Below are 18,945 nucleotides of genomic sequence, written 5' to 3' on the forward strand. Positions count from 1 at the left end.
TATAAAACGAAGTCGTTCCTGTAACCGATGGTATAAGATTCAAGTAATTTTCAGGATTATACATGAATTGGTAAGGAATAGTCGTATACTATTTTATTTTATTAATTATATTGAATAGTTTCAAGTGATATTCAAATATTTCCTAAACTTATATTTCTAACATGTAACTTTTTATTGTTTGATACAGCAAGATTTCAATTTTAAGAATTAATAAATAAATCGATTTGCAATGAAATAATTATACATCCTTTATAAAATTATATTTATATTTATTAATATTACTTAAAATATTTTTTACTGATTTTCTATAATTTCGTTAAAAAACGAAGCTGAAACATTAAAAAAAACTATTCAAAATATAAAATAAACACAAAAATATTGTACTGTTCAAATATTTATACATTATTTCAAATTATGCTTGTTTTATAGATGGCTAAATTACTACTTTTATAATAAATAATAAAATATAAAACAATCTTAAGACAGTGTAATCTTAAAAGTAACTTTTAAGTAATATTCGACTAGTATATATAATTTATAATTCTTTTAATTAATATTTTGATTTAATTTTTGAAGATAATATAACAAATGAAATGTCGTACAAAATATCAATGAAAATAAAGCAACGCAATCAAATAATGAAAAATTTTTTATTCTCAAATTATCTTTTTTTCTATCTTATTTTTATTAAGTTTTGAAAAACGGTTAAAATATGAACATAACAATATAATGTATATTTTAATTTTCTTAGAAAAATTATACAACAGATAAAAATAGACTTATATCTGATAATTTTATCTGTGATTAATTTTAAAATAATAAAATGTTAATAAAATAAAATGTTAATAAATATTTTTTCAAAATGTGTAGATGAACTATAGATAGATAAATAGATTTATCATAACATTTATAATAAATATTGTTTTTTTATATATGAAAGTTAAAAACTGATGTACAATTACATTGTTTTCGAAATAAATTGCGTTACATTGACTTTTTTAAACATTTCCAGTAATAAAATTTATAAAAAAATATGGAAATGAAATATATTTCTATTGAATCAAATAAAATTATTGAATAGCAAGTATATATTATTTGCTATATATATATTTTTATAAAAACTCTATACATTTTATATATCAAATAATTATAATTAATTATTTGTCTGTAAAATCGACATATTTAATTACATATTTTATAATGTCATTAGTTGGATAATAATTTATCCAAGCCAAATTAGTCCTATTAATTAGTTTTGATTAAAATACATAAAACAAATATCACATACCCTCTATACACGCACACAGGCATATATATACCATATATAATTAGTACTATAGTAATATTGCTATAATATAGTAACTACAATTTGTATTAGCATTCTTTATCTGGTAAAATTCACTCAATAAATTGTAATCTTATTTTGTTTTAGTTATAAGTGGATATCTTCAATAATGTAGTAAAATAATCGATCTACTTTCTATCTTAAATTAAATGATTTGACTATTTTTTAAGTTAAAATATCAATATAAATTTCTATATAATGAACAATTATAAAACATTGTAATTTCATTTAAAACATATTTAAACACTTTTATTTTTAGTTTAATAAAAATTAGAATTTTTTAGTTAGTCAAATTATTAAAAATTCTATTAGAAACAATTAAATGCAATTGAATATAATAATTATTGATATTTATCTTTGATTGTATTCCTCGACTTATATAATTCACGTAAAACTTTTTATATTATTTTAATTTCGTTAACTGTAAAGTCAGTAACTACTGTATAACTGAAAAGCACACAAATTAAGTTAAATCGTATTAGTCTTTAATTTATATATTGTCACTGATTCTTAGTGTTCCTCATTCCTGATATTTCAGCATAAACAATTTTTTGGCTTCAAAGTATAAAATATTTTATTGTATATATACAATATTGTGTTACATATTGCATCAATAGTTTATAAAAAAAAATTTTATTTTAAACACTTTTTACAGTTATTATTTAAAAATTGAATTCTTAAAATTTTCTTAAAATTACATTTTAGATCTTTTATATAAAATAATATTTTTAATTTTTTATAAGAAAAGAAAAATAACAAATTATTTTTATAAGTAATAATTCATTTTATATTTAATATATTCATTAATATAATCATTGAAATTTTATAAATTTAAATACAAAAATATCAACTTTAAAAAATTTATAAAACAGGTATTTTATTTAAACATAAAACGAATATTAATATAATGTTTTTAAAATAAATATCTTAAAAAACTCATTTTAAATTATGTCCTAACATGTTTAAATGAATTTGAAAATTTAAATAAAGAATTTTATGAAATATTAGAATATAAAAATGTGAAAATAAAACTCTCCATATAATTTAAAACGAATTCTTTGTTTCCTACGTCTAGTACAATATTTGTTTAGTATTACAGATTACATATGTTAAAGTTACAAAGATAGACATTATGTTATGGCGTTTCTAAGGCTCAACATACTGAAATAGTAATTTATGTATATATTGATATATATGATATATAAGATTACACACATAAGATTAATCTCATTAAAAGTAATCATAAATTCAAACATTGAGGTGTCACGAAGTAGGTTTAAAATGGTACTGTAATGTATAATTATAGTTTAAAATGATTGCTCACCTTTAGGTACATATATACATTCACTAAAAATCAAATAAAAATTTACTATTAATACTAGAAATATCTAAAGCTGTAAAAACATATATAACTAAAATTTACTGTAGCGTTTTAAATACAAAAAAGAAAAAAATATAAATAAATATGAACGCATTTGAAAAAAATCAAAAATACAGAAATTGTAAAAGATTCAAATTATCTATTGGAATTCAATATTTCTTAAATAATGATATGAATTTTAATAATAGTAAAATATATTTTATTGATTTCCTAATTAAACTAACATTATTTACTATAACATAAATAGTAATGAGCTTTTTACATAGTTCATTAATATAATTTAAATATAATTTTAGCACATTTTTATTCTTAAAAATATTTATGTTTTATATGAATTTTTAAGCAGTTTAATAATTTATAATGTTTGTATTATATATATATATATAAGAAGCATAATATGAAACGGTAATTATCAATCGCAAAAACTTATTCTACGTCAAAATAAGATTACTATTTTTATATTATTTGAATACCATATTTAGTATTTGAAAATTCTGGAATAATTAGTTTCAGTACAAATATCATTACTTTCAAAAAATGTGAAAACTGATGGATATATTTAGGTTTAAAATCTTCTAAGAAATAGATTCAAATATATAATTTTATATTGCGCATATGTATTGTTACAAACATTGGTTAAATTGGTTATTGGGAATATTATTTAATATTTTAATAAAATTGGATTATAATTCAATAATATTTACTTTCGCTAATAATGAAGGAAAATTTATTAATACATAGTGAACATCAGTATAAAATGTTATATAATAAGAAAAATAGATTTCATTTTTAAAACATAAATTACTCATTCAAACAAAATTCAGAATTATAATAAAAATGAAGATTGCGTATAATCTATTGTAAATATTCATATAAATAATTATAACGTTTAGATCTGATTTGGAAAATTCTATAGTATCATAATTTGTTAAACTGTAATACCGAGATTTATAATAAAATTGAAATTGAAGTAATTTATCTACCAAAATAATTTCTTTTATTTTTAATGATACAAACAGATAACTGAACGAGACATATTTTTAATAATGTTGAATTGTTACATAAATATTTTGTATTTTAAATTTTAAAGTTATTTCATTATTTATCATAATAAAGATAAAACTCATTAATAATTATTCAATACTGAACATTTCAAGCTATAAAATATTTATCTATACTTAATTTGTTTAAAATAAACTTTTTATATATCAAGATCGTAAAATGGGATATTTACATAATTGTTTGAATCCACAAATTTAAATGCAAAAATATTAAAAACATTAAATATTTACTATTCTTTATCAAATTGCCAATTTCTATTAATTATTTTTTTGACATCACATATTTTGAATTATTGAATACTATATATAACTAAACAAATACATTTATTATATTTTAATTTTCAAGCGAAATTTGAAAATTTATAATTTGAATAAAAACATTCATGTATCAATATTATTTTTTTGGAAAGAAACTAACTTATTAAACATCATAAGATACGCACATAACAGAAAATTATAATTGATTTAAAGTTGTAACATGGGAGTAATAAAGAAGTTACAGCGGTAACTTAAAAAATAGTAAATACAAATATAGTATATATAATAGGTATAATTAAGAAATTAATAAGGAAGTAAAAACAAAATTGAAATGTCAAAATTATAAAAAAGTATTTTAAATTAACAATAAATATTTAAATTAAACCATAAAAATGTTTTAAAAGGTATTTAATTAGATTTTATTGTGAATTATTTATGATTATCAAGTTTTTATTTACTTTAAATACTTTTTATGTATTATATATTCTAAAAAATATATTCCAGATAGTCAGATTAAAATTTCTTTTACTATTTATCTCGAAAATAGTTAGCTCGTCTTTTTTTTTCTTTTATACGATTTAACATCTTTTATTTTATTCATCAATGAGTATGATATTATATGTTATTGAAGAAATAATTCAATAATATAATATATATATATATGTGTGTGTGTGTATATTATGTCATTCTTCTAAGCAATAATCAAACGAATTCATAAGCAAAAAAAGCAACAGTTTTTGTTCGTAAAAAAATGGCATAAGAAACTTAGTTTAATATACAAAATAACTGTCCATACGCAATTATGTCAATTATAGTATGTATATATTTCAATAGAATTGTACATAAAAACTAGTATAGGTGGTGTAAAAATAAAAGTGTTTCGAAAGAAGGGTCTAAGCATCATTTTAGGAGCATAAATTGAAAATGTCTTACATTATATGTCATTATTCTTTGAAAAAAGTATAAATAATTGAATATAAAAGAGTTAACAACCATGAAATGTCGTACAAACATCCAATAATGTTCATCAGTATGTTTTATAAGCAAAATTAATTGCGAATTTGCTATTGTAAATATCGTAGCTATTTTGTTCTATATGATAAAAACAGATTTAAATACTGTTAAAATAGTTTTAAAAAGAGCAAATTTATAATAAAGTATTTTTAAACTGTATTAAATTAATAAAATTATTTATTTAAATCACATAAAAATTGCAGCAATAATGAACATGCTATCAGAGATTATTAAATCAATAAATAAATTATATCATTTAAATATGTTAAATAAGAAATAGAACAACAACAAAAATGCTTCTTGTTAAAAACTATTTTAATAACTAATCATAAGAATGATTAATATAACTAGAATCTAATATTAAGCATACTTTTTTTGTTTTGGGAATTATAAAAATGAATAGACTATTAAAAATATGGGTATAAGTATTATAGAACAAGAATACTAGATTGATTTAGACAGTGACTATTTAATTATTTGAAAAAGTATAAATCGATTATTAATTTTAAACGACGAAAAAATAACAAAACTAAGGTTATTAGAGATAATCTTCTTATCAAATTAAAAGTTTTCCTAACGTCCAATGAGAATTTATCGAAAAAAAATTGTAAGGTATAATATTCTTATATACATTAGTTATACAACTATATTTATAGTAAAATAGTAATAAATATATAAAAGTATTTATGTAACGAGTATATCAATTAAAAAATTTATTTGACTATTCTAACAATTTGAATAAACGTATTGTTTCACTAGACAAGAAATATTTTAAATAATTTTAATTTATATTTGTATTTATATCAAATAATAAATGCCAATTGTACAAGTAGACTCAATAGATTACTCATTGACCGATATAATACTAACGAAATATATACAAGTATGAATATATAATGTTAAAATATGATTCCCAAATAACTCAAAAATTCTAGAGATCGATAAATTTCATATTTAATATGTGTATTCTGGTTTCGAGTGTTGAGATAATCATTATTAAATGTTTTATGATGATTGATATAATTGTAACATTACAATATTTAAAATATATATATATTACAACTTATAAAAATATATAAAAAATATTAAAAGTGTTTAAAAGTGTTTAAAAATATGAAAATATTGAGTATTTTACCGTTGTTTTATTATAAAATGAAAATATTTTATAAACATTGATTGCTACATTTAATTAATAAAACTACAAACCATTTTCATACATTTTATTTTAACAACTTGTCTAATCATATGTTTTAAAACAATAAATTTATAAATCTTGATAAGAATCTAAAATTTTTCATATTACAGTCTGGAATATTAAAATAAAATACTTAATGCTTGTAACAATGTAATTATCTATACTTTTTGATAATAAAATTAGGTAAAGATAGTATTTTCACGTTCCATTTAGGTGTAGTTTACTAAAAAAGGAATAAAGTGCATTGTAAATGGGGTTGTATTTCTAGGAGTTAATAAACAAGATTAAATATGAAATGAAAGTGGAAAATTAAGTTGATTTTAAACTTGCTAATAATAATAATGATTGATTTATCCACGCATTAAATAAATACTGGGTACAACACTGTATATGAAAATCTACATACTGTCGAATGAATTCGAATTTTATAAATTAAAAAATAATATCAAGTAACTTATCAAAGAAAAAAAAGGAAAATAAATTCCAACTGATATAGATTTAAAGCTTAAAAATGCCAATTTAATAACATGGTGGTAGTAATGTTTAATCCATTAACAGTAATAAATTCAAGAAATTGATTATACAAATCCTAAAAATCCGTTCATGATTATTACTCTTTTACTAAATAATTAGTATAAGGTCTATAAATTGAGAGCGTTGCAAATGTTACGAGAAATCTCGTAAAAATTTAAAATAAATTTATTAAAATTTATATATAATAGTGTGTTATTTATATTTTAATACGATGAAGAGTAAAATTATCGTATAACAGTCCAAGTGGACATTATTATGCATCGTTTGATATTAATATTAATAAAATATTATATATATTTATTATCAAATGTTTAGTGAATCAAAGTATTATATAATATGCATACTTGAATACTTTATATAATTATCGAAATTATATCATAGGAGATATTTCACTATTATAAAACTTCTGAGGGTGTAGCAGTGTTCGTGAGGAATTGGGATTCACTCAACCAAAATGTTATCATATGTATTTTCTAGATGTAAGGGTCATGACGACGTTTTATATATCGAAAAGCATAAGAAGATCCTGTTATATCGGTGAAAAAATCGAAAATTATAATGAGGACATATATCGCTTAAACACGAATGTATTAGTATACCCAAGACCTTCATGAATAAAAATGTGCAGAAATTTGAAGTAGATGAATAATCATTATAATTAAAAATTAATAGTGAACAATTGACCTGTATGGCACGGTGGTATTTATATAATTAGGTAAAAATACTAATGAATATGTCAACATTTAAAGGGAATGGTCTGTTAACAATTCTAAAAAAGAATATGTTGTCCGTATTTTTGTCATTCGGGAATTTCTTAATTCGTAACCAAATATTTTTATGAACTCAATTGAAAAAAATTGAGTTTCTGCATTCTCTTTGCTTTTATCCCTATAACTTAATAATTAAAATGAGTATATAGCGTAAAACTTCTAACTAATTATCTAACTGAATATTATTATAATAAATTATTCTCGTTTATTGTATTTAATGAAATAACTTCTTACAAATACTAAATAGTATACATTATATAGTATAGTATTAATTAGAAACAATATTTTTTAATCCAAAATTAAAAAAAATTCATTTCATTCAATAGAATTAATTAATTTAATTATTATTATGCATATATTCGGTATGCAATCACAATAAATATTTATTAATATTTTTAATAAATTGTTTATATATTTATTTTTATCTGAAAATAATGTTCAATAAATACAGATTTTATTTATAGAAAATTTTGATTCAATTAACAAGAATGTCGGTACCAAGAAGTGTAGGTGTTGATGTCGAACAATTAATACAACATCAACAATCACAACATGTTTTACCAGCTTTTATTTTACGTGCAAGTGCTGAACGTTATCAACGAACACCAAAATGTGCAAGATGCAGAAATCATGGTGTAGTCTCTGCACTTAAAGGACACAAACGATATTGCCGTTGGCGAGATTGTGTTTGTGCTAAATGTACACTTATTGCTGAGAGACAACGAGTTATGGCAGCACAGGTAATTAATTATAATACATTAAATATATTATAAAATACATCTTTTTATAAAAATAAAACATCAATTTAATTCGTTAAAAATTATTAAAAATTTATAATTATAAGTTAATAAGACTGTATATAAGAAAAAATATTAATTATCACTGTGTCAATTTTATGAATTTTTTTATAAATTCGTCGTATGTGAATGTATAAGTAATTTTATATAATACATGTCAAAGTATTTTACTTTTCTCTCATACACAATCCTAATATAATAACATTTATAATCTAAAATATTTTGTAGCAGACTACTATCATATAAGTAGTGTTAAAAATTAATCTGATATACATTCTGCTTGTTTTTTAAATATACAGTGTCAATATTTAAATATTAGACAATATATATATTCTTTTTAATAAAAATTAAATATATTATTAATAGTGACTTCAAGCATTATTAACTCTAAGCATTATTAAATTTGTAATAATTAAAAATTTTGTATTAAATTATAAGTTATTAATTAGTATATTTATACTAATTATGTCCTTATTTATTTTTATATTAACAATTTTTATTTAATCATATATAACGAGACTATTTCTTTGTATATGTTACATCATATATGTATATACATCATATTTAGGTAATCATACATATATGCACAAATATGTAATATTAAGGATCCATGTAACATTTTTTTTATTAAAAATTAGAATTTCGTGGCTTATATTAAAATATTAAAATATTAATTTGATATAGTCTATTACAGTATTTTATAATAAATATAATACTTGTAATAATTTCAATAAATAAATCCATATCATTTGCACTCAAAAATTACATTACAAGTTTCATTATTCGTTAAAATTGTATAATGCTAAAAAATTACTTAAAGTTTCACCAAATTGTTTTCTAAATAGAATAAAAAGATATAATTAATAAAAAGACATTGATTTAACTATCTTACAAAATATAAATATAAATAAAAGAAATTCCTAACATACAAATAATTTTACATAATAATTAAAAAAGAACTAAATCGAATAAAAGTATATAACAAAATAACTTAATAAGGCAACTAATAATTGTTTAACTTTTTTTCAAGAAAAATGAATGAAATATGAAATCATTTTAAAAATTACGGAAACTTTTCGATAAGCTTTTAATTGAATATTATTTGTCTTTAGTAATGATTGTCACGATATTTATAAGTTGTGTATACTATTAATTTTCCATATTTATACATGTCTTCTTTTGTATATTAATATTGTTTTTATCTTATCATATCATATCAATTGTTTTTATGCATGGTGCGTTTTTGACATTCTTCGCAGTGTATTCTAATAAGTGGATCAAGAAAGAAAGCGCGTTTGTAAATAATATAAATCAATCTTTTTTATCTTTCACATTAAATTGAATACAAATATATTTTTTTTAATTAAAAAATCATCTTATTTATATTTGGATATAAGTATATATTACTTATATCATACTTTATTTTTATTTTACAAATAAAGGCTTATTACATTATCCTTAGATATAGGTTATTGTAATTTCACCGTTGCGAGAATGCATTATTTTTGTTTTATTTCATAAAAAGATAGATTCATTTGAAATTGTTATACAGGCATTGATAGAAAATATTTATAAAAAATTTTTAATTTTTGATAAAAATTTTTCTTTTAAATATTTAAAAAAATTTTGAGTACAATTTAAATAATTAATAAGAGTTGAGAGAAGAATAAACAGACCTCAATATTTTATTTCTTAAAAATTGAAACGAGTTAATTAGAAATTTTCAATGTTCAAGAACGTTCTTTTAATTTTTGTAAACCTTCTCCAAATATATCGACCATGAAAATGCGTAACTGCAGCTAATGCAATTGACATGAGAGAGAGAGAGAGAGAGAGAGCAAATAGGAAAAATGTATGTCGTAATAGTAATATAATAAGGTAGCACCTACAATAAAGTAGGATAAAAAGAGAAATATAAAGTATGCGAGAGCACTAGGAATGTGAGAGAAAGATGTAATACGGCACTGTGCAAAGCGCGTTGATTTATCACTACAGGCATGAATATATTTCACAGATCCTTACAAACTTGTTAATTATTTAAACCAATAAGACATGCACATAGACAAGAGATATGGCAGTTATTCTCGAATTTTATTATAATTGTATTAAATATTACAAAATATGAAAATGCTGATATAATATAAGAAAAACTCGATGAAAATCCGTAGCCTTTAAAAAAAGAAAAATAAGATGGAATCAAATACTATTGATATACTATTAGTATTTAATATAAGTTTATAATGTAAAATTTGTATTATAAATGTATTAATATTATAAAGCTTCTAGTTCTTAATTATATTTTATTAATATTTAACTATATTTAATACAATTTATAATACGTTTCTAAGGGCTGATTATTTTTTTCTTGAACACTTTATTTAAGCTTTAAGAATATTAGGTGCTTACATATAAATTTAATTCATAAGTTTTTTTATCCATAGTTTATCAAACTTTTGAAGTTTGATGTAGTTAGTTAATCTATAAATCAAATTACTTATAAAATAAAAATAATGGTTATTTGCTAAAAATATAATTATATTACTATGCATATTCGCACTGATATGGTGGATTTTAACTTCGTAGCAATATATATCCTTAATAAAATAAGAGAATATAATTATAATATATATATAGCATATAGTGTATAGTATGGTATATGTAAGTACATAATTAAAATATGTAAGAATATAATTAAATATAAATAAATATATAAATATTAATAAAAATAATATAATTAAGATTTTAAAATATTAATATATAATTATATAATAATATTATGTATTTATATATATGTAGACTTCTATAACATATTATTTGTTTATTACGTAAAAAAACAAATCAATGTTAGTTCCATTATAATAATTATAAATTCTTGAATTACAATACAATTAAACATTTTAGGTTGCATTGAGGAGACAACAAGCACAAGAAGAAAGTGAAGCACGAGAAATTGGATTACAATTACAATATAATACTGCTTCTTGCTCTACTGAAGCAGTGCATTCCAATTCAATTCCATTAAGAGGTGAGTATCAGAAATAATATTCAAATAATTTAACTTTCAAATTAAGTAAATTTTTAACTATTTTTTTTAAGAAGTTTTTAAATTTTAAATATAAATGCAGTAAAAAATTATTCATTTTTGTAGTTCAGTTTTACTATTTATTTTCTTGGATTTATAATCTAGTATAACAATTATAATTTTTATTTTTGACGCATTAAATAAGAATATTAATAAATAACAATTATTATTAATTAAAAACAATCAATTTAATATAATTTTAATTTAATATAATAAATGAAATAAATCATGATATATCTACTGACATTTTAATTATTACAAGAAGAACTCTTTTTTTAATAAGTAAATGATTAAGTAAATTGAATACATTGGTATTTATGACTTACAAAAACAATTTTTAATTCAATACATCAATCAAATATATAACACCTGCTTCATTTTATATAGTATTTTAATGGTTATTAATTTTCTCGTTTGCGTTTAAATATTTATGAATAAATGTTTAAAATTTAAGATTTAAATATTTTTTGAAAAAAATAGAGAAAATTAGTAGAAAAATTTGTATATAAAATTATTCTATTAACTTTTTGAAATTGTTATAAATATAAAAGAGACAAAATATATGGTACAGCTGAATAAAATTATGTTAATAATTTTATAAAATTATAATAATAATTTTCCATAATCTATTATCAGTAGGCAATATTAAATAAAATAATAAAAAGGTCTCAGCATAAAGTATTTGTTATACATGTTTGTAGTTTTTAACACGATAAATAATGTAGGAAATAATAAACATCAATCACAAAATGTATATGAATATTTTTTAATTAATTGTATAACATAAATCATGTATTAAATAATTCAAGGATCATAGGAGAACACTATTAACTGATAGCTTATTTACAAAAATAAGAAAGATGACATTAAATTTTTTTCTATTTAAATGTAAATTCATATTTATTTTTAATATTTGTAGACTGAGAAAAAGTTCTGAATTATTCAATATAAACATATTAAATGTAAATAGATATATTGATTCATCTATCGCAAGTGGTTTATTATACGTAAAGAAATTTTGTATGTCATTTATTATTGAATTATATTTTTAGAAATTGAAATTTATAACATTAATATTTACAAGAATAAGTCGAATACATAGTCATAGATTACTTTTTAATGAACTTCATATTTTCTTTTACATGATTCAATCGGCAATTAAATAAGAATAGTTTTTTAATATAATGATTGTATAATGATTTATAAATGAAAAATATTTAATCAAGATCACAAAATAATTCATATTACGAAATTGATAATTATACACACGTATCACACACGAATAGCGGATTTAACAATGATAAAAAATACATAATAATTTAATGTGCAAAACATACAATTCTATATAGCCTAAAGAAATAAAGGTAGTCATATACATTTTAAACGAATGATTTTAAATTATTTTGAATGATATCTTGAGGATCGCAATATTAGACAAATTTAATGTTTATTTATATTTCATTATCAAAGAAAATATCTGTAGATTAAATATATATTATCGTAATTTAAGAGATTTAATTAAAATTTTAAAGTTATTTTCCTTTTTTTTTAAACCAAAATGTTTGGATTTCCAGCCACTAGAATGGTCCGAAGACCAAGATGGTTGGATTAGACCGTACCACCGGTTTAATTGTGGGGGGGGGGGTTTAATGTATCAATTCAGTGTAAACGCAATTGGTTTTAGTGTCCTTTATTTAAGGTTTTGATACATATGTTGTTGTTGTTACGTATCGTTATGAGAATTAAAGGACATTAAAGGACATGAGAATTAGGACTGTGTTGGTAGTACTAGGCATGCGTTTTAGTTCTTATTTATGAGAGACAATCGCAAGAATCTCAAATCCATGGGCGCATTATTCGGCGATAGCTCGTGTGGAGAGCATCGCACGGGTCGCGAATCCATGGGCGCATTATTCGGCGACAGCAGTATGGGAGAGAATCTCAAGAAATGTATTGGTGAGGAATATTGAAACATTATCGGTGCCCTCTTCAGCAGTCTGATAAGAATCAAGGTTCAGAGGCCTGACCGATATTGTCGGCGCTGAGCCGCAATAATAATAATATATGATGACAGTCTATGTCGTTGCCCTCAATGCGGTCTGACTATAGTCAAGTTGCGGAGGACGCACCGATAGCTGGCCAACAATATAAAATAAATAATGTAAATAAATAAGTAGTATAAAGTATAATCGAAAGTAAGTATTATTCTTATTTTTTCCAATTCTTTATATAATATAATTAGATATATAATTAAGTAAACGGCATTATATATTATATGTAATGTATTAATAATAATAATACAGTTATATAAAACAGGCTAGATCATTTTTGTGGATTTACTTATGATGATTTAGATTTGGAAAATTTTGAAAAAATTTCCAAATTGAAAAAAGAATCTAAGGAATGTGAATATAAAATTCAAGCCGGTTTTAGAAATATTGACAAGTTACTAGTTATCAATTATTTGTTTTTACGTTTTTTGGATACAATGGAGTATATGAATAAATGATTGTAAAAAAAAATTTTAAAACCAATGTTCGAGATTGAAACAGTTGAAAGCAGAATTATAAAGTGGGAGAAATATAAGCTCCCAGACATTATGTTAAAAAGAAAACAATGTAGCGAATTCCAGAAATTTCCTACGCTGAAAACTCAAATTACGATTATAATTCGGCATAGCAACAGGCAGCGGTGCACTGCCGGCGTTGCACCACTTATACGAAAAATATTTGAGCAGCGCTTGATGCGCAGCTCTTTTACTAGTTATAAATTACTTAGTCTCCATGATGGGCTCACTTTTCTTTCTTCAAGCTTCCAAACTACAGTCATCACTCACTGTAACTATACAAATTAATCATCAAGTAACAAGCAATCTAATAAACCATAATGCATTAAACTATATTCAAGAAGTGTTAGTGCAAGTATAATTTAAGAGTGAAATTAACAAAAGTATAACTCCAACATACATCAACTTATCTCAACATAGATAAACAGCAGCGGCTCATCACGCACACTTAAATCAGCAACGAATTAAACAGCGGTGGCTCATCATGCACACTTAAATCAGCAACGGATTAAACAGCGGCGGCTCATCACGCACACACGTAAAATAATTGAAGAAACTTAATACATAAGTCACTCATACTCTTTATTAATACACTTCTGTAACCATTAACTATTATTACATTATTGTATTTAATAAAGGAAAGACAAAGATATACTAGATGTAGAATTGACTAATTGCATTTGCCTTTCCCACTTGCCAGCAACACCTCCACCTATCATCAACGAGAGGAGCAAGATAAATAAAATTATTAAAAAAAGAAATCTAAACAATGACATTGTTAAAAGAAATATTATTTGGAAAATATAATTGAATACATAAAAAATATACAAAGGAAATATGCTAAATAAAAAGAAAAAAGTAAATAAATAAATAAAGTTATATACTGTCAAGTACAGAGTCATGAATTTTAATAAATACATGAGATATAGATAATATTCAGGAGTATATATAAAAAGATACAAAAACAATATGATTTCATATTGTATTTCTGAGTATATAATGCAACCAAAATATAACAGTGAAAAGTGAAAAGGATGAATATTTTTGGAACACATAACATTATAAAATTACTCGTTAAAAATATTTTAAAGAAAAAATAACGATTGCATAATAATATTGTAATGGACTATTAATCATTTTTAATATGAAATTCAAAAAAAACTTAGACTTAGTGAAGAAAATCTGTGAAAGATCTATAAGGTACCGCATACAAAAAATGGAAAGAGGAAACCAGTTCGTGCATATAAAAATTAAATTATTTCGTTGGATGTAGTATATCATATAGAGGAAGAGATTTCACAATATATTTAATAATAGAAATGAAAAAGGCAATTTTTAAGAATAAATAAAATAATAAATACTATAAATTAAAATAAAACAAAGAACCAGTAGGTGTAGATAAAAAGCCCTTTACAGAAAATATTCAATATTTTTAAAAACTATTTTCACCACAATATGTTATTAAATTTTCAAGATGATTCAACTAAAACTGTCAATATAACAGTGTTCAGGATTGAACCACCCAACAACAATAACAAATTTATTGTTTATTATAATATGATTCCGATACATTATAACTACATCAAGGCGTTTGAATCATTTGAATTATTCGTTACAAAAATTCTCGGTAAAATTCAAGCCTCGTGCTATATCCGCATGTAACAAAAGAAAATTCTAGAACGTACTAAAGCTTGCCGTCCCAGAATTCACCAAAGCTTTCAAGAATTACAACGCTAAATGTACGTAATAATATATAAGGAGCAACGAATGGCGAAGAAAAGCAGTCTCGTTGAGTAAGTCAAGTGAAATTAGTGTAAGTCATAATAACAGTGAAAGTTATACACGTTTAAGGGAACCCGTGCAAGGTATACTCATTTGTTTACATTATTTATTTTATATTGCTGGCCAGCTATCGATGCGTCCTCCATAACGTGACGTCAGTCAGATCGCATTGAGGGCGACGATATAGACTGGCATCTCCAGCAAATTATCGATATCACATACTATATCTTGCGGCTCAGCGTCAACACTGTCGGTCAGGCCCCTGCAACTTGATTATTATCAGACCGCTGAAGAGGGCGCCGAAACTGTCTGGTGGCTCCCTCTTCTCACTCATTACTGCGGCACAGCGTCGACATTATGGGACATTATATCTGCAACTTGGTTCTTATAAGAACATTGAAGAGGACATCGATAATGTTTTAATAGTCCCCACTATTAGTAGCCGAAGATCCTGACGAAGCTCTCCGTAAAAACCATCGCCGAATTAAAAGCCCATGGATTCGCGAGCCGGAGATGCTCTCTCAAAATTAAGAACTAAAACGCGTGCCCAGTACTACCAACGCAGCCCTAGCCTTGCACTCCCGAACGAAGTTCTATAACTTATGGTCAACTGTTTAATCACGACGAGCTCAACAATTCTCATTAAGTGGATTGGTAACACCAACTACCACTGTAATATAACCGTAGATAAAAGTCACTAAAACTAATTGTGTTTACACTGAATTGATCCATTACCCTTTCACTCGTCCCCCCCCCCCACCATTAAACCGGCGGTATAGTCTAATCCAAACAAACAGGAACAATTCATCTAACCAAAAACTATTATCATAATTAGAGCACATACAATTACTCATTATTATAAACAATAATTAAAATTGTTATTAAAATTTTTGTACTATTTATATTTTTAAATTTATACATTTAATGAACATATTAGGATATTGATGACTTTTAAAAGTATGTTAAAATGAATTATAGTATAAATTATATGGTGAGTGTTACGATAAGTGCATAAAAACATGATTCAAATTAAATGAACATAATAAACAGTAATACAAATAATAAAGAATTATTAACGATTGATAATTCAGAAACACTATAAAATTGAAAGATGTGTGAAGGTTTCTCTATTCAAAAGTGATTCGATACGTACACAGGAAATTGATACGTAAATATTAGAAAATATTTTTTTAATACATATTAGGCGATTATCTCAAATTTTTATCTCAATATGTTTCATTCCAAATTTGATAAGTATTTTCCAAAAGTAATTTAAACGATTTGAATAAAATTTCAATCATTTTTTTAAATTTATTAACTAATTTATAAACAAAACACTTTCATTAAGAATCTACATTTGTGTAATGAAATTGTACATGTATAATTATAAATATTCAAAATTTTACTTTTAATCGACTACAATTATTTCTACATTTCATAGTTTTATATTGTTTTATATTTCTATATAATTATTTCTATATATAAACATTAGCAATCAAGTTTAATTAATTATTTTACCTATTTTATTTTATGATTCGACATCGATAATCGACAGTATTATAAAATGCACCAGATCTTATCTTAAGTTTTATCTTCTAAAAAAAAACATTATTTAATAAATAAGTATATACATAAATCTTTAGTAAAAAATTAATGTAATTTTAAACTACAAATTAAAAAAAATGATCATAACTTTTATAGATAATCCTTCTGATAAAATATTGAAGTATAATATTATTATTATATCTTTCATCTTTAATTCTATATCAAATATTATCATTTCTATCTATTTTCTATTGATTCAAATTTTCTAATATAAAAGGTTTTAATATTATTTATTAGTGTATTAATTCAATATTTAACATATCTGTTTGTTATGCTGTTTATTCTGGTTATTTTCCAAATACAGGAATGATTTTGTTGATGAATTTAATCGATAAACTCTTGGGGTTTTGAAGCAGTTAACACTTGGCGTTAGTATACACTTCGTTCGGAGGTAGGAGAGGCACGAAAGGTTCTCGATCGGATCTGCAAGGTGTGCGCTGAATAGCGTGGAGATTGACTTGCAGATGTGTGCTTCGTGAGCATGGGGCACGAGCGAAGTTCTCGTTCGGATCTGCAAGGTGTGCGCTGAATGATGCGGAGATTGACGGCTTGTCCGTTAAGTTGATGGTATTACAAGCGAAGACTTGGCTTCGGACTCTGCTGAGAAGTGAGAGAGTGTTCCATGGCGGTCCTGCTAAGACAGACCGTGATCTGTACCATGGTGTCTTCACTTAGACGTCTTCACTGTGAAAGCTTCATTGCGAGAGAGCGTGGCTCGTCGTGTGCTTCTTTTAAATATCCGCGCGGCAGCTTACATAGCTGGCAGCAATGCACAGGTGTTGCTATGGTGAAAGTTTCGATGACGTCAGAGACTGAGCTTAAAAAGGTTCGAGAATTTCCAATCGACGTTGCTATGCGGAAATATTGTAAGACACTCGAAAATAACTTGTATAATATTAGAGAATTCGCAAAGTTAATGTTACAAACACAAGAGTTACAAGGCTTATACTTCTCCCATTTAATAGTTCTTGGGAGATGCTGCAATCCCGAACAATCTTATAAATATTTAAATATATAATTTTAAGATATTATGTTCTTGATTTTGATAATATATTTTATCATCATAATTTTTTAATTTTATTTAATTTTATAACCAAAAAAGGCAATTAATAAATATTTTATATTAGTAATTTTGTGAACAAATTTTTGATGAATTATAAAATTGATTCCACACTCATAAATGTACAGTTAGTGAATTAAAAATTTCATGGACATTTATGTATATTACATATTATTCTTTTTTATAATTATATATTTATTTTTATCAGAAAATATTTATTATAAATATCAATCAATTATTGTTTGAATTGTTTTGGAATATATTTTTTTGTTTATACATTTTATAAATAGTTTCACTTAACGCTACATAAAACTACATAAATTTAAATTAATTACAGCTTTGTTACATTACTCAAAGACCACATTTATCCACACAACGAAAAGTTATCGTTTATTGTAAAATATTTCATATAGTTATTTGAAATATATTTATTACAGTATTTGATTTTTCAAATATCAAATTTTGCATTGTCAAATATTTAAAAATATTTTTATC

At 23.1% G+C, this 18,945-nt stretch overlaps 1 protein-coding gene across 1 annotated transcript in view; it reads left to right on the forward strand.

Moving 5' to 3' along the window:
* The window catches only part of LOC105365863 (uncharacterized), a 25,270-nt gene continuing 6,325 nt past the window's right edge, over window positions 1-18,945 (forward strand). Inside the window, exons 1-3 of the mRNA XM_011504125.1 lie at window positions 1-70; window positions 8,023-8,298; window positions 11,257-11,380. Of these exons, the coding sequence (XP_011502427.1) occupies window positions 8,047-8,298; window positions 11,257-11,380 (376 nt within the window). The 5' untranslated portion in view covers window positions 1-70; window positions 8,023-8,046. The remainder of the gene's footprint in view (window positions 71-8,022; window positions 8,299-11,256; window positions 11,381-18,945) is intronic.

This window comes from Ceratosolen solmsi, unplaced genomic scaffold (assembly GCF_000503995.2).
Source record: "Ceratosolen solmsi marchali unplaced genomic scaffold, CerSol_1.0 scaffold19, whole genome shotgun sequence".
Lineage (NCBI taxonomy): Eukaryota > Metazoa > Arthropoda > Insecta > Hymenoptera > Agaonidae > Ceratosolen > Ceratosolen solmsi.